The sequence below is a fragment of the Medicago sativa genome, chromosome 1 (assembly GCF_051527215.1).
Source record: "Medicago sativa cultivar Bolivia chromosome 1, Bolivia_mono, whole genome shotgun sequence".
NCBI classification, from domain to species: Eukaryota; Viridiplantae; Streptophyta; class Magnoliopsida; order Fabales; family Fabaceae; genus Medicago; species Medicago sativa.
The window spans coordinates 3578668-3596687 of record NC_140749.1 but is presented as its reverse complement, the minus strand read 5'-3'; the positions used below and the strand labels follow the sequence as shown (position 1 = coordinate 3596687).

The following is an 18020-nucleotide window of genomic DNA, read 5'->3' as shown; positions in this document are numbered from 1 at the left end:
CATCAATCTATTTCTATCCTCCTCATTAAAATCTTCTCAAAAAAACTAAAATTTCAGACCTTCATAAAGCCCTTTACAAATATTTCTCAGTACTAATTGATTTTGAATACTTGATCACAATAAACATGATCTTGACATGGCGTCCTAGTTGATTATCACATCAGATGATAATAATACTAACATATCATTGTCAAAATGAAATACTGATATAACAATAACACATCAAATGCTTACTTTATTTAGGAATTGTTTTGATGATTAATACAAAAGAAGTTATTCTTCTAACACACTAGCTAGGGTTTTTGCATATAAATAGTAACCTCTTAGGGCTAAGATAAGACTTATGTCCAATCAAATGCCATAGTCATACAAAATGTATATTCCCTTTCTTTTTCCGGTGCTCAAATCAAATCCCGTGTTCCGAAAATATAGTTCCATGCCAGCGACATTTTATTCCCTTAATTATCGGTACGCACAGTTCGAGATTTCATTTGGGTTGTCCAAATTATACTTTATTTTTTATAAATAAAATAAAATACTCACTCAAGATTACAATATAAATCAAAATGTTACTTGAAAAATTGAGCGTATGAGAAGTTAATTTTTAACAACATTGACTTTGACTTTTAAACAAACATTTTTGTTTATATTTTATTTTCAAGTAAAGTATTATAGTAATTCATAATTTACCATTGTCAAATTTTTCGACGTATACCTTTTATCAAGATTTGGATCATCTCCCATAAAACTTCTCTCCATCTTTCCCCCGCATTATTTCTCTCTCTCTCTCTCTCTCTCTCTCTCTCTCTCTCTCTCTCTCTCTCTCTCTCTCTCTCTTGATTATTTTCTCTTTCTTGATGTCTTCCTCTTTTTTTCCTCATCTTCACTCATCATTCATTCACAAATTTTTGTTCAAGAGAGATCACAATCGCAATCTCATATGGAGGAGGATGCAAAATTGGATCTTCAAATTAAGTTGGATCACATTGAGCAGCAAAATTTTCTCAAAAGTTTTAATGCTAGTGGCTAGTACACTCTCGTAGCTAGATTTCAACCAAAGACAATTTACTTGAGTTAAAATAGATTCTAACCATCTTATTTTATTCAAACACCCTCGATTATCATAACTTCTTAATTAAATTGTTTTTTTGAAGAGTTAATTTATTTATTTATTTTTGAACGGAAGTGTTAATTAATTTATCATTGCTTATTAGAGTATTCTTTGTATTTGTCCTCGTGAGCTTAGCTCAGTTGGTATGAACAATGCATAAAATATGCAAGGTCCGGGGTTCGAACCCCGGCCACCACCAAAAAAAGAGTATTCTTTGTAAATAATAAATTTTGCCTTTAAAAAAACTATCATTATTAGTTTCATTACCTTGGACTATTAAAAAAACTATCATTATTAGTTTCATTACCTTGGACTATTTTACTCTTATAATACAAGAGTGTGTTTATATGATTTTATTTTCTTTCTTATACGGTACTTCTTCCATCCCTTATAATTATAAGACATTTTTTATATTTTATTGCCCTTTTTTTAAAAATAAAAATAAAAATTCACATGTCTTATTTGTTTATTTACAAGAATGTATTTATTTAAAAAAAAAATTGAATGGAAAATGGTCAATATATTCTTAATAACGGAAAAGAGGTACCTAGTAGTATCAGACCTAAAGACAATTTGAGTGGTATTATATCCACACAAAAAAAAAAAAAAAAAACACCCCCAAGAGTAAAAATAAAACCTATCTAATCATACAATCTAAAGGATTTACATACCAATCGTAAGACAAATAATGTAGGGTGTAAAAGGATTTAATCTTCTTAGCAAAAAAGGTTAAATCCTTATACATGCTACAAATTGACTATAAAGGCGTATGCCAAACCAACAACAATCCTCTTACTCTCGCATCCGGCCTCAGATGAAAGCAACAACTTTCTAGCGACGTGAAAAGGTCCCTCAGTATAACTATCAATAAACCAAACCAATTAAAAAATTGTACATGCATATCGAGCAAGCAAACATGCATTTTGCCAAGAGATGATCCTCCGTCTCCCTAACTTCTGGGCTACGGACACTTGGGCTTTGTTTAGAAGTTTGGAAGGGAATGGAATGAAAGGTGAAAAATATAAGGGAAAATTGATAAATCTTTCATAATTTTTGAAAAAACATTTTTTTAGAGAATGATAAATTAATTTTTATGATTACTAAATTATTAATTTTAAGAATATTATAACAACATAAATTAAATTTGAAGAACATATATAAACTCTAAAACTCTCCTGGAATACAATTTTTAAGTTCTCCCAAATGAGGAGGATTTTGTATTACGAAGAAAAATGATCTCAATGAACCCTAAAAAGATTGTATCAATGTCCCCGTGAGCATAGCTCAGTTGGCAGGAACATGCATTGTTATATGCAGGGGCCGGGGTTCGAACCCCGGACACCCCACTTATTCACCTTGAAAAAGGTGAATTCTAGCCACTAACCTACTTGACAAAAAAAAAAAGATTGTATCAACTTTTTTTGTTGATTTTTTCACACCCATTATAAATTATGATTTGATAATTAACATGCACGTTTTGAGGGACTCTTTAAAAGGACTCAATTATATACAGGCTCCGTAAGAGACTTAAATATTCTACGAAGTGTCCTGGGTACCACATCATATTGATGAATTAATTAACATCAACGTTTTGAAACCATATATTTTTCATTGGAAATAATTTTATTCAAGATAGTGTTGCAATAAATAAATTAAACATGTCTGGTTTTACTTTTAGATGGCCAAAATGATTTTTACATATGTATAATTGATTTTGGCATGTTTGCTTCGAGTATAATTGATTTTGCCTTTAAAATTGATCCAACTCGAAGCTAAAAATTGAAGCTTTTGATTATAAAATTGATTTTAACATTCAAACTTATTGTTCAACTCACTTTACATAGATATATTCATGCATAATTCATTTAACTTTCCTCTTACTTTAATTTTATAAAATCAATTAACTTGAAATCAATTTTGTAATTTTTATTAACTTGGAATCAAACCTACACTTCAAATTCAATTATTTTTGTTGGCATATGTCCTGCCAAATTTGTGAACATGAAATTGACTTTGATCATGCCAAAATAAATGTACTGGCAAATATTTATATCGGACAGTTAATTATGCGGCAATGACAGGAAATGTTATTATTCACTAGGTCCTAAGATTGCGCAAGTTTCAAACCAACATGAGCTGTAAAAAAACCAACATGATATATTGATTTACTCACTATTCACTTCAATTTTGTTTTTTAATTTTAACTATTCACTTAACAAAAGAAACGTAGTTTGAGTAATTCACTTGACTTGAATAGTTAAAAGTTTCCAGATTCTTAATTTCTACAAGAGAACTCAGAGAAACTAGGGCTTTGATATGATGGTCACACACAGGCTAGGTAGGGTTTGTGCAAAGAATAGAAAGGAATATAGGTGATGGCCCGTAGTATGCCAACCAAGCTGTTTTCTCTTCTGCTTGTTACCTGCTCAGCAACACAACACACACAGTGGTCCTAAAATAAACAAGCCAGTCACAGGACACTTTACTGTAGGGTTATAGCTGTAGAAATTGCATGTGAGTTGTGCAAATGAGAGAGACATAATTAGTTTCTTCTGCATAAACAATTATTAGTACCTATATTTACAGCTTTTAATATGCATAACTCGCCGATATAGTTTTAAAATGTAAAGAGATAAGAAGAGAGAGATTTAGATAGAGAGGTAAGTGGAATCACTTTTTTAAGGTAGCATTAGTGGCCTTTTATGCTGGATTTCAGTGTAGAATTACAAATTGGGAGACATTTTCCTTTGTGGAAATACTACTATTTGGTTCTTCTTTAGAAAAAGACTTTGTTTCACTTTATCCTTAATTTGAGTTATGTCCTAACAATATTTTCACAACTTTCAAAGCATGGATTGTATTGAAACAAACTCTCATAATTAGCCTTTATCATTATAGATTACTAACGAAAAGTCGGGTACTCACGTGCCCGTCTTTCCGCTCTTTTTATTGCGTTAACATTTGAAAATTATAAACTGTGTTTTTTTTATGAAATTTTGATTTTGCTTAAAACCAATAAAAATATAAATTTTGTTGCTTTCAAGTTATAAAAAATCAAAGTAACCATGATTATCCATTTCAACGACACCGACATTAATACAATATAAAAATATATATAATCTAAATTCTTTTTTTAATGACACCAACAACAATTTTATTATAGAAAAAGTTGTTTAAGGGTATAACTGGAATGATGAAAAAGTAAGTATAAACATACTCATCTTGTTTGTTACATTTTTTAAATGATAAAGGTAAAAAAAAACAAAAAATATATATATTCATATCGTGTTTGTTACATTTGTTTTAATATTTAAATTTATTCTTATCTATTTGTTACATGTATTATTTGTATTGAAAATTGAGAATATTTTTGGAAAGAAAAATTCAACCCAAACGTGCTCAAATTGGTAGTTTTCTTTATATATAGTATAGATTATATAATTAAATAAAATATTGTGCAATCAAGCAATTGAGCTCAAGCTAGTGGTTAATGAATTTTACCAATGACGAGTTACTATCTCAGTCTTACAAATATTTGCTACCAAAAATTAAGCATCAAATTGGTTGAGTAACAAAGAGTTTGTTTAATATACATGACCTTCAATTATACATCTACAGAGTTTGTGATGGGCCTTGTAAGTTATATGTTTATGGCTTTGATGGTTTGTCTTTGAAAAATGCTCTTCTCCTAATAAAAAAGGGTCATTCTCAACCGAACTACCTAAAATATTTTTGCGTAAGTTAACTACGCTCGTTTTAAACATTTCAAAAGTTATGAAATTGTTTTGCAAAACCGGAAGAAGAAGACAAAGAAGAGCAGTAAGTAGCACAGGTGTTAACTAACCCATGATACCAACTTAATCTTATTGTTATAACCGATAATGATCCATGTTTTCATCCATGTGTACAATGGAATGTCACAAACAACATAATAACAATTAACAATGACCTCTTTCACCCTTGGTGGATCCCACCGCCTCAAATTTCAATTCATTTCATGTTCAAACATGGGGTATTTAAAGTGGAAATGAAATGTGTAATTGACATCATGGGTGAGTTAACACATGTGCTACTTACTTCTCTTCTTTGTCTTCTTCTTCCAGTTCTGCAAAACAATTTCATAGCTTTTGGAATGTTTAAAACGAGCGTAGTTAACTCACTCGGGGTATAACATCTGCGTGAGTTAACTTATGCAGCGTGATTTAATCACGTTGGGTATAACACTTGCGTGAATTAACTCATGCAATGGTATTTTAGGCAATTCAGTTGGAAGTGAGTGTTTTTTGTTAGGAGAAAAGCAATGTTCTTTTATATTCGTTCTGGATTTTGAAAAACAATCTTCAGTAGTTATCTTCTTAATCTTTTAAACACATAAAAAATACCGTTCATAAATTATCTTTCGAACGTTAATCAAGATAATGAGTAAATAGAGAGAAAAAAGCAACCATCAATGACTTTGTGGATACATCTCTAAATGTTTGTGGTCTTACTTTTATGTTGGTTCCTACATTTTACCTCTTAGCTTAAAAAGCTCACGTATTTTTAAAATGGTGATTTAGAATACATAAAGTGTCTGAAAGTGTACTTCTAAAAATGTATCAACTATCCATATGTATTAAAATGAATTTCAGTTGGAAAAGAAATACTACTACTACAATATAATGTAGGAAAAAGACGGACAAAATTGCGCTTTATTGTATATATGTTTTATTGAATGATGTTGGTTTTGATTTAATATCACAATATCTATATTAAGTATATTCCATGAACTTATTTTAATTATAGTTTCCCTATGTTTTTAATTTATAAATTGGAAAGTAAATTTTATTTTCAAGGGTAAATTTCTACAAAAAGAACAAAAGTTGTAATTAATTTGTAATTTCTTTTACATGAAGATATTAATGATATTTTGATTGAAATAATAACACTTTTCCAGGAAGAAATAGATAGAACTCTAATTAAAAGAGCATTTTTTTTTCTGCCAAACTACTAAAATAAAGAAAAACATATGATTTTACCATAATTACGTCATGAAACTGATAAAGATGTTACGAAGCAAGTGATCAAGGTTTTGAAAAATCTAAAAATTTTCCTTAGTTACATAAGAAAACTGAGGCACACACTAAAGTGGACATTCCTGTCCATATTGTTGATTTTCACAAACATAATCCCGTAGATTAGAAAAATATTTTTCTTCTTCAACAGATACGGGAAGATGAAAAGAATAAGATTATTGTGGAACACCTAATTCATAAGGAGAGAGCTTTACTCTCTTTTTTTATCAATGGGAAAAACTAGAACAACAAGAAAGAGAGTAAAAACTAAAGGTGGAGGAATAAGATTCCCCTAGCATCAGCTAAACCGTAGCTCAAGAGGGGAGATGAATATGTTGAAATGATCTTGAGCTCATGAGAAAGTGACGCATTTAATTTAGCAAGTCAATTTGCGCAAGAGTTTCCTTCATGCAAAGTATGAGTAAACACAACATTTCAATCCTTGACATAAATGAATGAATGTTATCAAATAAGAGGAGCAAAATGGTGATAAGGTGGAACTCCCTCTTTGATAAAAGTCAAAGTTGTTTGAGAATTTGACCCGTAAATGATGTCACTAGATCTATGATTTCAAGTAAGTTACAATCCATAAGAAATATCACGAAGCTCAACATTAATATTAGTAGTATGAACATATGTATCCAAACTTGCATGGTCAAACTTTCATGGCCTTCAAATAACGCAACATATGTATCCAAGACTTAATGGAAAAAATTGAAGAGTCGATAAGTAACATAAATTGGTAATGGTTACGACACTTGTTGTAAGTCGGTAAACAAAAATATTTGTTTCAATAGACTTTTGTTTATGCACCACCCGCTTCACTTCTGCAAAGTATGTCTCTAATTATCTTTGGATCTAGCTTCGATGGAAAAGTCACCGTGACTTTATGTATATCTCTCTCTCTTTTATATCACACACTCTCATTTATTATTTCTCTTTCATCTTTATCTTTCATAAAACACACTAAATTCACAATGATTTTTCCGTCTTCAAGTCACCGAAGTGAGCTCCAATTATACTCTCACCTTTCATTAATTATCTACACCCTCCGGTCACTATTATAAGCAAAAATTTACTTTTTAGGTTCATTCAATAAATGATGTATGTGGTCCATTAAATAGACCACATACATCATTTATTGAATGAACCTAAAAAGTGAAATTTTGCTTATAATAGTGACCGGAGGGTGTAAGTTTTTATAAAGTGGTTACTAAAAATACAAAAAAAAATATACACTTATCATACAACATTCTTAAAAAATATCTTTTTTTTTTCCTTGTTAACAAATTAGTTCATCGTTTGTAACCAAAAATATTTCAAAAGCAACATGTGTTAAAAGAACGAATGAATTGATTAATAGTAAAATGCCATATTTTCCTTTGGAGCCTTACAAGCCTTTAGAAAGGAAAAAAAATGTTTTTCAGATCTAAAACAAGCACTCGGGTTGCCTTATGACGTGCTGATGGTAAGGGGGACTCCCAAGTGTTTTCTTACAATGTTAAGGGCTTAACTAGGGAGAGTTCCAGAGTATTTTCAGAATTTTGCTCTCCACCCAGCACGTTTTACTCGCACCCTGCAGTCATGCCCAAAATGACCCTGCGCTAGTTAACTTGCGCAAGTGTAAATTAATGCGCAAGTTAACTAACGTTGCGCTACTTAAGTAACGCATGTGTAAATCATTGCGTGAGTTAACTCACGCAGGTGTTACACCCCGCGTGAGTTAACTCACGTAGGTTCATATCTGCGAAAATTCATATCAGGAATTGAAAATCATATCTGCTATTGCTTTTTACTTTTGTCAGCAATTGAAAAATCAATACCCCTGCTTTTGTTAGCTTTTGTTAGTTGTTGTAGAATTAATGGGCTTCACGTGTATGAATTGATGGCTTGTTTCTATAATTTTTATCAATTTATTTTGGCTTTATCTTTGTATGAATTTAATGCTCAAATGAAAGAAGAAATACGTGAGTTAATTGATGGCCAAATGACTTAATCTTCATAGTTAACAAACACATGATGCTAGAAAACGAAAGTAGAAAATGAGAGAAGAAACAACAAAGAAATTGAACATTGCGTGAGTTAACATGCGTAAGGGCAATTTTGACATGGTTGCAGGGTGCGAGCAAAATGTGCTGGGTGGAGAGCAAAATTCGTATTTTCACTGGGGCTGAGAAGTTATCCCTACATACCACATTACCACCCAGTTTGTAGTTTGTAGCCGAACAATGCAACTTTAGATTGAATATGTGACCATTTGGACACTATAGCCTGATAATCTCCCCCCTCTTATTTGTCACTCTAATTTTTTGTTTGTCCCTCTAATTGTAGTTTTCTTAAAGAACACAAAGTAAAAAGCCTGTAGTTTAAGTGGAAAGGTTATGAACTTACGGTGCGTTTGTTTCAAGTTATATTCGTGGATTCCCGGGAATAAAAGATAGAAATATGCATGCCTATGTTTGTTACACGTTTACTAAATTTTATTCTTGGGTATAAAACGTTTCGGGGAATAGAAAAATTTTCCCAAAGAAAATGGATAATTTCATATGTAATTGCCTATTATAATTCCTATTTTTATGGTTCCCGAGAATATTATAATGTTAAACAAACATTTTTTTCTATAAACCTTGGAAATACTTCCCATCTTAAAGTTCCAAGGAATGTTATTCCTAGAAATAAATTTGATAAACTTGAAACAAACACACCCTTATAATTTCCAGCCGTTGACTGATCTAGTCAGTAACTACAGTTTGAGGTCAGACTTAGAGCTCGTTTGGATTAGCTTATTTTAGAGCTTATGTAAAACAGCTTATGCAAATAAATACATTTTTATGTATTATTTATAAATTTTTAAGGTAGTTTATGAAAAAACGGGTTATGAAGATACAATTTTCGTTAGTGAGAACTTATAAATTAAAATAAAAGCTTATTTATTTGCGTAAGTTATTTTTCATAAGCTCAAAATACGCTCAAACCAAACGGGGTCTTACTGTTGTACAGAAAACATGAACTATATATCACTTACAAGCTTAGCTATAAAGCTACGTTTTTATCATGTTATTATAATACGAAGCTTGAAACTAGTTTTCAAATAGATAGTTTCAGATAAAAAGCTTTGTAGATTGATTGATTACTGCACTATTACTAGCATGATCTGATAAAATATAGCCTACTAACTCAAAGCCTGGAAAAATCTCTTTTCAGGTTTTCTTTACTTTCTAGATCGATAGCATTTACTAAAGTGAATGCCACTAAGGTAGTATAAACCTACGCTTTTGCTAATAGAGAAACATTGTTTAGTAATTAGTATTACTACTCTAAGGATTAAGGTCTGAGTAAGATGTACATTTTGAAGTCTAAGTCTTCTGAAATTAGAATTCCTGCGCATGCGCCATACAAACACTATTCATACACAAATTCAAAGGTAATACGCACACAGAAAGAAGATAAACTTTCTTGTATTATCCTATTAGTCATCATGGCATTACAAGATTATAAAAACTGACATTGAGAGTGTGGGAAGAACCACTCCTATCCCAGTCACGCTAAACTGATATTTCACATATGCTCCACAAACTAATAAAGTTTATACTTATTATTTTCCGATTCATGTAACTGCCACATTGGAATGGCTGTATTATCCTATTAGTCATCATGGCATTACAAGATTATAAAAACTGACATTGAGAGTGTGGGAAGAACCACTCCTATCCCAGTCACGCTAAACTGATATTTCACATATGCTCCACAAACTAATAAAGTTTATACTTATTATTTTCCGATTCATGTAACTGCCACATTGGAATGGCTGTATTATCCTATTAGTCATCATGGCATTACAAGATTATAAAAACTGACATTGAGAGTGTGGGAAGAACCACTCCTATCCCAGTCACGCTAAACTGATATTTCACATATGCTCCACAAACTAATAAAGTTTATACTTATTATTTTCCGATTCATGTAACTGCCACATTGGAATGGCTATAGATAAACATCACAGGAATAACAAGCATACATAATTCCTACCTACATAAATAACATAATCGTGGCAGTTTCCTGATACTATGCGGAAATAGTTTTGCCAGCATCAGAAGATAGATTCGCAACTTCATGATAATATATTTACACAAATTCAACTAGCTTATTATCACATGCTATGAGAACCACCAGAATCAAGATTGAGCTGCAGCAACAGTGGAGACCATGGAATCCACTCCACATACATTTCGGCCTCTGCAGATCTTATAATATCCTTCCTCACCCCAATTCTGGCCCCATGAATTCTTTATGATCCAGTAAGGCTTTTCCTTCAATCGAATGGGAGCATAGCCACCACTGCCAAAACCAACTAGAAGAACCCCATGATCCAAACGTGCTTTGGCACAGATGTATGGGCATGAGACACCACTCATATATGTCTGCATCCACGCAGCATTGATAGCAACTGCACCAAACAAAGCATAAGTCGGTATTTCTATAATTAGGCATTCAATTCGTATCATAAAAATTAGGGATGATCTAACAGATATATCTATGTAAAGTGTTGAGAATACAAGTGACGCAGTCAATAATTTTTCAGAGAACAATTAGCTACCTGCAAGAGGGCCATTCTTTACTAGATTTGCAGCAATTTGGTCTTCGTCTAGAGAAACGACACTGAAGTTAGATATGGAAGCTACAATCTTGCTTTTGTCAAACTTGCAGGATCCATCTCTTCCGGTGTAAGCATAGTCCTTTTCTGACACTACTCCCCCAGACTGGAGTATGTATTCGAACGCGTTGTTCATCAATCCACCGTTACAGCCAGAGTCACAAGAATTACGTTCCTCTGGATCACACTGCAAGATTTATAGCCATTAATTAATATACATCGATGGTGGAACATTCTGCTATCTTTTAGCATAAAAAAATGGACAACACATGAGAATACAACAAGCATGGACATATAAAGTTAAGACAAGAAGACACCTTTACATCACTATAAAATTAAACAAAAACATCAAAATAAGGGGACATTCAATTCAATATTCTACAGATTAGCATAAATAATAATAATTATGGATGAGGATAAAACTCGGATCCAACCCATCTTTGACCTCAGGTTTAAAAAACTCAGTCAACTAAATGTATTCTGAAAGAGTAATAATCATAATCAAAAGAGGTCACTTATGTTTCCCAGAACCGATCTTAAGGAAGTCCTCAAGTCTTTCTCAGACTCTAATTATTGTAAAGAGGGAGTGAGCACTTTAGGCATGGTCATTTCACTTCACTTCCATCTTTAAAAATGAAAGTACTTATCAGACACAAAGCACATATTTGACTTCTACCTTACGTTGACATCAGAGCGTGTTTGCCCGTTGAAACAGCTTAAGAAGAATCCAACCAAACAGGTAGGACTCATTGCAAGCCAAGTGATTCAACTCTACTCCATATAGGAACACATTATGATCAGAAATTCTCAGCACTTAAATGATTTTGATTTAGAAAATTCATTATTTACAAAGTCAAAGAAAATTAAGACAACCATTCTAAAACAAATGGTTCCATCTCTTTGGATTAACAAATTTATTTCATCATACCCAAACCATAACCAACTCAACCAAGATGTTGGTTCAATTCAGTTCACCAGGTTTGTAATCCACATTTAAATAAATAAACAAACAAACTAAACTTGTACAAAATATATGAACAAAATGAACCAATAACAGAACATCTGAAGAAGAAAAAAAAATTAACCAATTATTGATTCAATTCAATTCATGAATTAGGTCAAACCAAACAAATAATAACCACAAACCATACACACCAAAATAAAAAGAACCTGCAACAAAAATTTAAACAAAAAAGGAATAATCAAGAGATTGAAAACTAACCACATGATCACAATCCACAAGCTGTTGCTCACTAAGACTCACTAGCTTCCCAGTCGCCAAATAATTTGCTCCTTCCAAAGCTCCAGTTGTACTAAAAGCCCAACACGAACCGCATGAACCCTAATCACACCAAATCAAAACAAATCATCAATTAAATCACCATAATCATGCTTAATCATTAATTATTAACTACTTAATTAATTTCTCCGTTCCAAATATAAAAGAAAATTAGTACTGATACATGCCTGATCCTTGACGGGAGTGACGGCACCTTTCTCGCGCCAATCAAAATCCTCTGGGAGATTGTTAGTAGGAAGAATCGGAGCCTTCTGAGCGTGAGCCGGTAAACGGAGACGTTTGTTCAGTCCAAGAAACTGACGACGGAACTCAGACGCCGTTAAATCGGAAAATTTAGTGATTCCGTGTTGCGCAGAAGGATCAAGCTTCTGGTGAAGCTTCGCTTTGATGAGATTTGATTTGAACACGCCAAATCGGTAATCATGTTCTTCTTTTGTTGCGTAGTTTTTGCTGAACTTTGACTTGAACGTTGTGAAGTGATGCTCTGCGTTTAGTATGTGATCTTCAGCGGTGTCGACGACTTGTCGGATGAGAAGATCGTCGGAGTTGGTGTCATCGGAGAGGGTTTGTGCGGCGGTTGCAACAGCGGCGAAGAGGAAGAGTGCGATGAGGAAACGATGGGCCATGGTTGTTGGGAGAGAAAGGAAAGTGGATTTGGTTAGAGTGAGATAATGGAATTGAAGTTCTCCTATTCAATGATATTTTATAGGAAACTTATCCATTGGGATTGAGACACGTGTTGTTTTATGAATGGTGGGTTGTTTCTGCAACTTGAGAGTGCACACTTCTCCAAATACCTACTATGTTCATTGATTTTTGAGTAATGATATTTTGACATCCATTTGATGACAACTTTGTTGACAACTTTATTTTTCTCACTTCTTATTGGTCAAAAACAATGGAGAGAGAAAAGGGAAGAGAGAGGATAACAATATCATGTGAGTATGAGAGAGAAAGTTGTTCAAAAGTTGTCAAAAAAAGGTTGTCAAAATATCATTTCTCTTGATTTTGTCATCCAATTTTGTTAACTTGCCCAAAATTATGGGAAATATAATACTAACACCTTATAATTATTATTGATTAAAAAATAATATTATTGTTTAATTATGTATACTTTTTTTTTGACAGATTAATTATGTATACTTTAATATACTCTATGGCCCCATCAAAAAAATATGGGAAATGTTAACCCGTGCCCCGGGGCACTGGTTAAGGAAGCCAAAAGTGGAAATTTTAAGTTAAAAAGAACACTTTTTAAGCTTTTAATGCAATGACAGCACAACTTTCAATGCAAAATACTACTATATTTAACTCCTTAACCAGTGCCTAACATGATCCAAAAAATATTAATATATATGGTATATAGTTTTTTACACATTTGTCAAATGATTTATTGTCGCACCAATTAATAAATAAGAGTTATATTTGTTAGTCTATGTGACAATATATAAAATAATTGTATAATGACAAATAACACTAAGTAGACTCTTTAATTATTTATCTTTTAGAAAACTATTAATTTATACAGTTTGTTAGGAAGGATTAGTTTAATTGTTAATGTAAAGACTAGTAAGTTGGATAATGTCGATGATCATTTAGGTACAAACCTAATCTCTTTTTTGTGTTTATAAGTTTTCAAATGATGTCTATTGCTTCATATATAAACCATAATAAAATAATATACTTGGAATGACAAAAATATACAATGTTTATACAGTCACAATTATTAATCGTGTATTTGGTTTAGCTTTTGAGACTGCATAATCATTTTTTTGTTAGCCCTTCTGCTTTTACAGAAAAGTGTCATAAGAATTTAAAGTTCGGTCGTGAAATAACGATAATCTAACTAAGAATTGTTCTATCTAATAATTGAATTCGGATTCTTCCATACAATTCATCTTTGGTGAAGCAAATTCATCACTTGAACTCAATTACTTAAGTTTGCAAAATCATGTTTAGATAAGATGTGTAACCAAAAATTTATTTAAGTGCACACGTAAATGATAAATTACTTCAATATATAGTTTTTTTTGAAGGAAAGATAGCTCATTTCATTTCATCTAAAATAATAGAGTCAATACAATAGGGAGGATGATTGAAAATACTGGGACTAGCATGTAATATAGACGCTCGAGCAAGATTATGAGCGACTCTATTAGCTTGTCTCCTAACATAAGCTAAAACATAAGTAGCATTAGAAAAAAGCAAAGTCCTAAAGTTAGAGAGTAAACTTCCTAGCTCATTAACATACGGGCTATTACTAAGAACAACATTCATAACAAGCTGACAATCAGTTTCAAAAACAATGTGATTGAGACCAAGATCGAGAGCAATTTGGAGAGCTTGTTGTGGAGCAGTAGCTTCACCCTCAGCTGCGGTTGAAATAGAGGGAAAAACCATTGAGTGAGCTTGGATAAGATGTCCAAGGTTGTCTCGAAAACAGATACCAACACCAAATTTTCCTTCGGCTTCGAAAAGGGCACAATCAACATTACACTTTATCCAATCTGCCTGCGGTTTAGTCCATCTTGGAGTAGCTGACTGCATAGTATCATTGGGACGGTTGCACCACATGAAATCTCGAACAGTATCCAATGCTAGAACCCAAGATGCGTGTGCATTCATTGGTTTTTGTTCCCATAAGTGTAACACCCTATTTCTAATAAGCGGTAAAACGCGCGAATATACAATCATATCCTAGAAATAGATGCTACGTCTCCAAATAAACCACAATTGATACATGCATAACGATCATGTCACATCACATAGCAGCGGAACATATACATATAATTCATAGACATATCTGGATCTCCAATAAAATACATATGTATTCTCCAAACTCCAAATAACAAAATAGCTCAACAATTTCAAAACATAAAGTCAAATAACAACATGCAAAGACTATCCTAGATCAGAGCCCTAATCTAGACACTTGCATGAAAAAGAGGACTCCACTCCTCGGCATCAACAAGCAACACTAAGCATCCTGCACTCCATCTACCCGTCCATACAGAAAGGTAGGTGGTAAACCACTGAGGGTTAGCATTACATCATCATAATCCATATAAGATTAATAAGAACTTTGAAAATGAAAGATATAATCAAGGATAAAGAATGACAATTCATGCATAGTTCCACCATATTCACAACATGTAATAATCCAAGATCATTCAATATCATTATATCAAGTTCATATCCACAAGTGTATCTTACACATATTACAACCTCACCTTGTCAATCAACAATTAACAATTCAATCCGCAAGTACAATTAGCAATAATCAACCATCAAACACATCTTAATGCAATTCAATCCACCAACAGTTTATGCAATGTCTCTAGACTCATCTAGATGCATGTGGTACCAAAACACCTCAAGGTCGTCACCTTTGATGCAACAAAAACATCGTAATCACCTCCATTGGATATATAATCCACCACCATCAGTCATGTATGCATGAACATATGACTCAACTACAAATGCATATGTTCACACAAACAATAATCACCTCACCATCACCAATACTTGTATATATGCAATCATTAACAATTCACCATTACATATCATATATACAATCACCAACCACATCCAAAAATCACACAACATATAGTTGTCACATAATTACAACACCAATCATCTCCCTATAACATATAATAACTTTCCATAAAGGATTCACAGTCAATTGATTCTCAAAAGTCATCTTTAGTCAAGTTCGTCTCTCAAAATCACAACATTAAATTAATTGAACATTTGAGTCAAAACCAAGTAAACAAGCTCAATTGCCTATGCCTTGTATTCTCACAATTCACATATGTGTGCAGTAGAGGGTACATAAGCATTTCATCGGCCAAATGCGACGAATTCACGAAAAACCCAAGGTTCGTCTCATTTTATCACTTTTCACAAAATTTTCCATTTTCGAAGCAAAACAAGTTCAAACTTGATGGAACCAATCACAACCATTTTTAGAAATCATATAAACAATATACAACTTTAATCCCACCTCAAATTCCGGAGAAAAAACGAGTTTTCGGAAAAATCAACGTTCGAACCGTTTTTATAAAAGTTAGACGATTTTTACAAATTCTAGTCCAAACCAAATCAAATCATGTTCCAGTAGGATTAAAGGCATAAACAGAGGTTAATTAAGTCCAAAGAAACATTTTAGAAGTATCGGATTGGTCCCCAAGTGCTCGAAAACAAAAATCAAAATTTGCTGAACTGAGGCTAGGACGCGAAAGCGTCCTCTGCACGCTTAAGCGTCCTAGTTCCAGAACTCTTGGAACAGCACGCTTTTGGTACGCTTCTGGGACGCTGATGGGATGCTTAAGCGTCCTAAGCACGCGAAAGCGTCCTACATCAGATTCCCAGAACTCAGTTACGGGTTCTAACCCAAATTCATCCCAAAATCCCATTTTCAATCCCCCAAATCACCAAAACAAGTTCCAGAAAGTGTTTATTGGTCAAAATAGGTTCAATACACTTAAACCCATACAAGTTTTGGAATCAAATCATCAACATAACCAAATTCACCAATTTCTCAATTCATTCTCAATTTTCAACAACAATATCAAATCTCATCATTAATTCACCAATCTTGATACCCAAAGTACCAATTCAACAACAACATGTTCCAAATCAATAACAACAACTAATGAACACAAATTCATGCATAATTCAACATCACAACATCAATTCTCATCAAACTTGCTCAAGAACACAAAACACCAACAACTATGCATTTGAACATGTTAATTCACATACTAACATGCAATTATCACATAAATCATGTTCTCAAACATAACAACAACAATTATGCACGAATTTGACAACAATTAGGTTCAATTAATCAATTCAACAAAAATGGGTAAAGAGAAAACAAAAAACGAATTATGGTTGAAACCTAACCCCCCTTACCTCTAGCACCAAGAATCTCTAACCCAAGCTTCAATTGAGCTCCTAGATGATGAATCCCCTCTTCAAGCTCTAACCCTTGTTCTTCCCTCTAGCCTCTTTCTCTTCTCTTCTCAAATGAAATGAAAATGTTTGTAAAACCTAGTTTTACCAACAACTAGAGTTTATATACTAGCTCTACTCAATTGGGCTTATTTCTTAAACCTTAATGGGCCTAACCCATTTCTATTCTAACACTCAAAATGTCACTACTCACTTACCGGTAAAATATAACACTAACGGTCACTTAACGGTAAATAAAATAATTACTACACCCTCTAGCAATTAGTAAAATAAAATCCTCACTAAGCACTAAAAATAACTTTCTGAAAAATTACAAAATTGCCACTGCCCTCAAAATGACCAAAATGCCCCTAAGCCCAAAATGACTAAAATACCCTTCTAACACCGAATTCTACGAATCCCAACCAAAAAATACACACAGAGACAATTAATCACATAAGAGCACATAGAACACACATAAATAAATAATAAAATAAATCTAGCGAAAAACGGGCTGTTACAATAAGCAAGCATTAGACGCACGCCAAATACTCCATAATATAGCTATAAATTCAGCACGATTTTCCACTTCAAGCGATCTAAGGATGACAAACATAATAGAGGAAAAACTACCGTTTGACGTCATATACGATGCTATCTTACCCCAAAGATTCGATGCTTTCCAGCAGTCTGTAGCAAATTTACAATGCATAAACATGTGCATTTCATCTTCCAGGTCGCGATTGCAGACCACACAAGTTGACTGGCAATGAACTCCACGACTTTGCAAATTAGACCTTGTAGGTAAACAACCGCGAAGCAATCTCCAGCAAAAATGTTTGATTTTTGGCGGGACACACAATGACCATATCAACTTCCAATCCCCTGGGACATGATAATTTGATCGCTGGTCTGAAATACTCACGCACATCTTATACGCAGATT

The 18020-nt window shown here is 32.9% G+C and overlaps 2 protein-coding genes and 1 long non-coding RNA gene across 3 annotated transcripts; all 3 read right to left on the bottom strand.

The window, feature by feature from the left end:
* Positions 1-9607: 9607 nt before the first annotated feature.
* LOC146951808 (cysteine proteinase 15A) lies at positions 9608-12789 on the bottom strand. Its single transcript, XM_085755974.1, has 4 exons — positions 12287-12789; positions 12042-12161; positions 10763-11006; positions 9608-10612 (listed from the first exon to the last, which is right to left on the bottom strand). Exons 1-4 carry the CDS (start codon positions 12743-12745, stop codon positions 10341-10343), a joined length of 1095 nt encoding a protein of 364 aa, XP_085612100.1. The 5' UTR covers positions 12746-12789; the 3' UTR covers positions 9608-10340.
* Positions 12790-14165: 1376 nt separating this feature from the next.
* On the bottom strand, positions 14166-14744 carry LOC146951807 (uncharacterized). The gene has a single exon (XM_085741476.1). It carries the CDS (start codon positions 14742-14744, stop codon positions 14166-14168), a length of 579 nt encoding a protein of 192 aa, XP_085597602.1.
* A 90-nt stretch (positions 14745-14834) lies between these two features.
* Positions 14835-17167, bottom strand: LOC146951806 (uncharacterized). Its single transcript, XR_015032538.1, has 2 exons — positions 17037-17167; positions 14835-15116 (listed from the first exon to the last, which is right to left on the bottom strand). It is a non-coding gene; the product is annotated as an uncharacterized LOC146951806 (long non-coding RNA).
* Positions 17168-18020: the final 853 nt, after the last annotated feature.

What these genes read in the sequence shown, in the direction of transcription:
- LOC146951808 (XM_085755974.1), bottom strand. Translation starts at nt 12,745, where the DNA reads ATGGCCCATCGTTTCCTCATCGCACTCTTCCTCTTCGCCGCTGTTGCA. An exon ending in TCACTCCCGTCAAGGATCAG is followed by an intron (nt 12,162 to 12,286) that starts GCATGTATCAGT and finishes TGGTGTGATTAG; the next exon opens with GGTTCATGCGGTTCGTGTTG. An exon ending in TTGTGGATTGTGATCATGTG is followed by an intron (nt 11,007 to 12,041) that starts GTTAGTTTTCAA and finishes TAAATCTTGCAG; the next exon opens with TGTGATCCAGAGGAACGTAA.
- LOC146951807 (XM_085741476.1), bottom strand. Translation starts at nt 14,744, where the DNA reads ATGAATGCACACGCATCTTGGGTTCTAGCATTGGATACTGTTCGAGAT.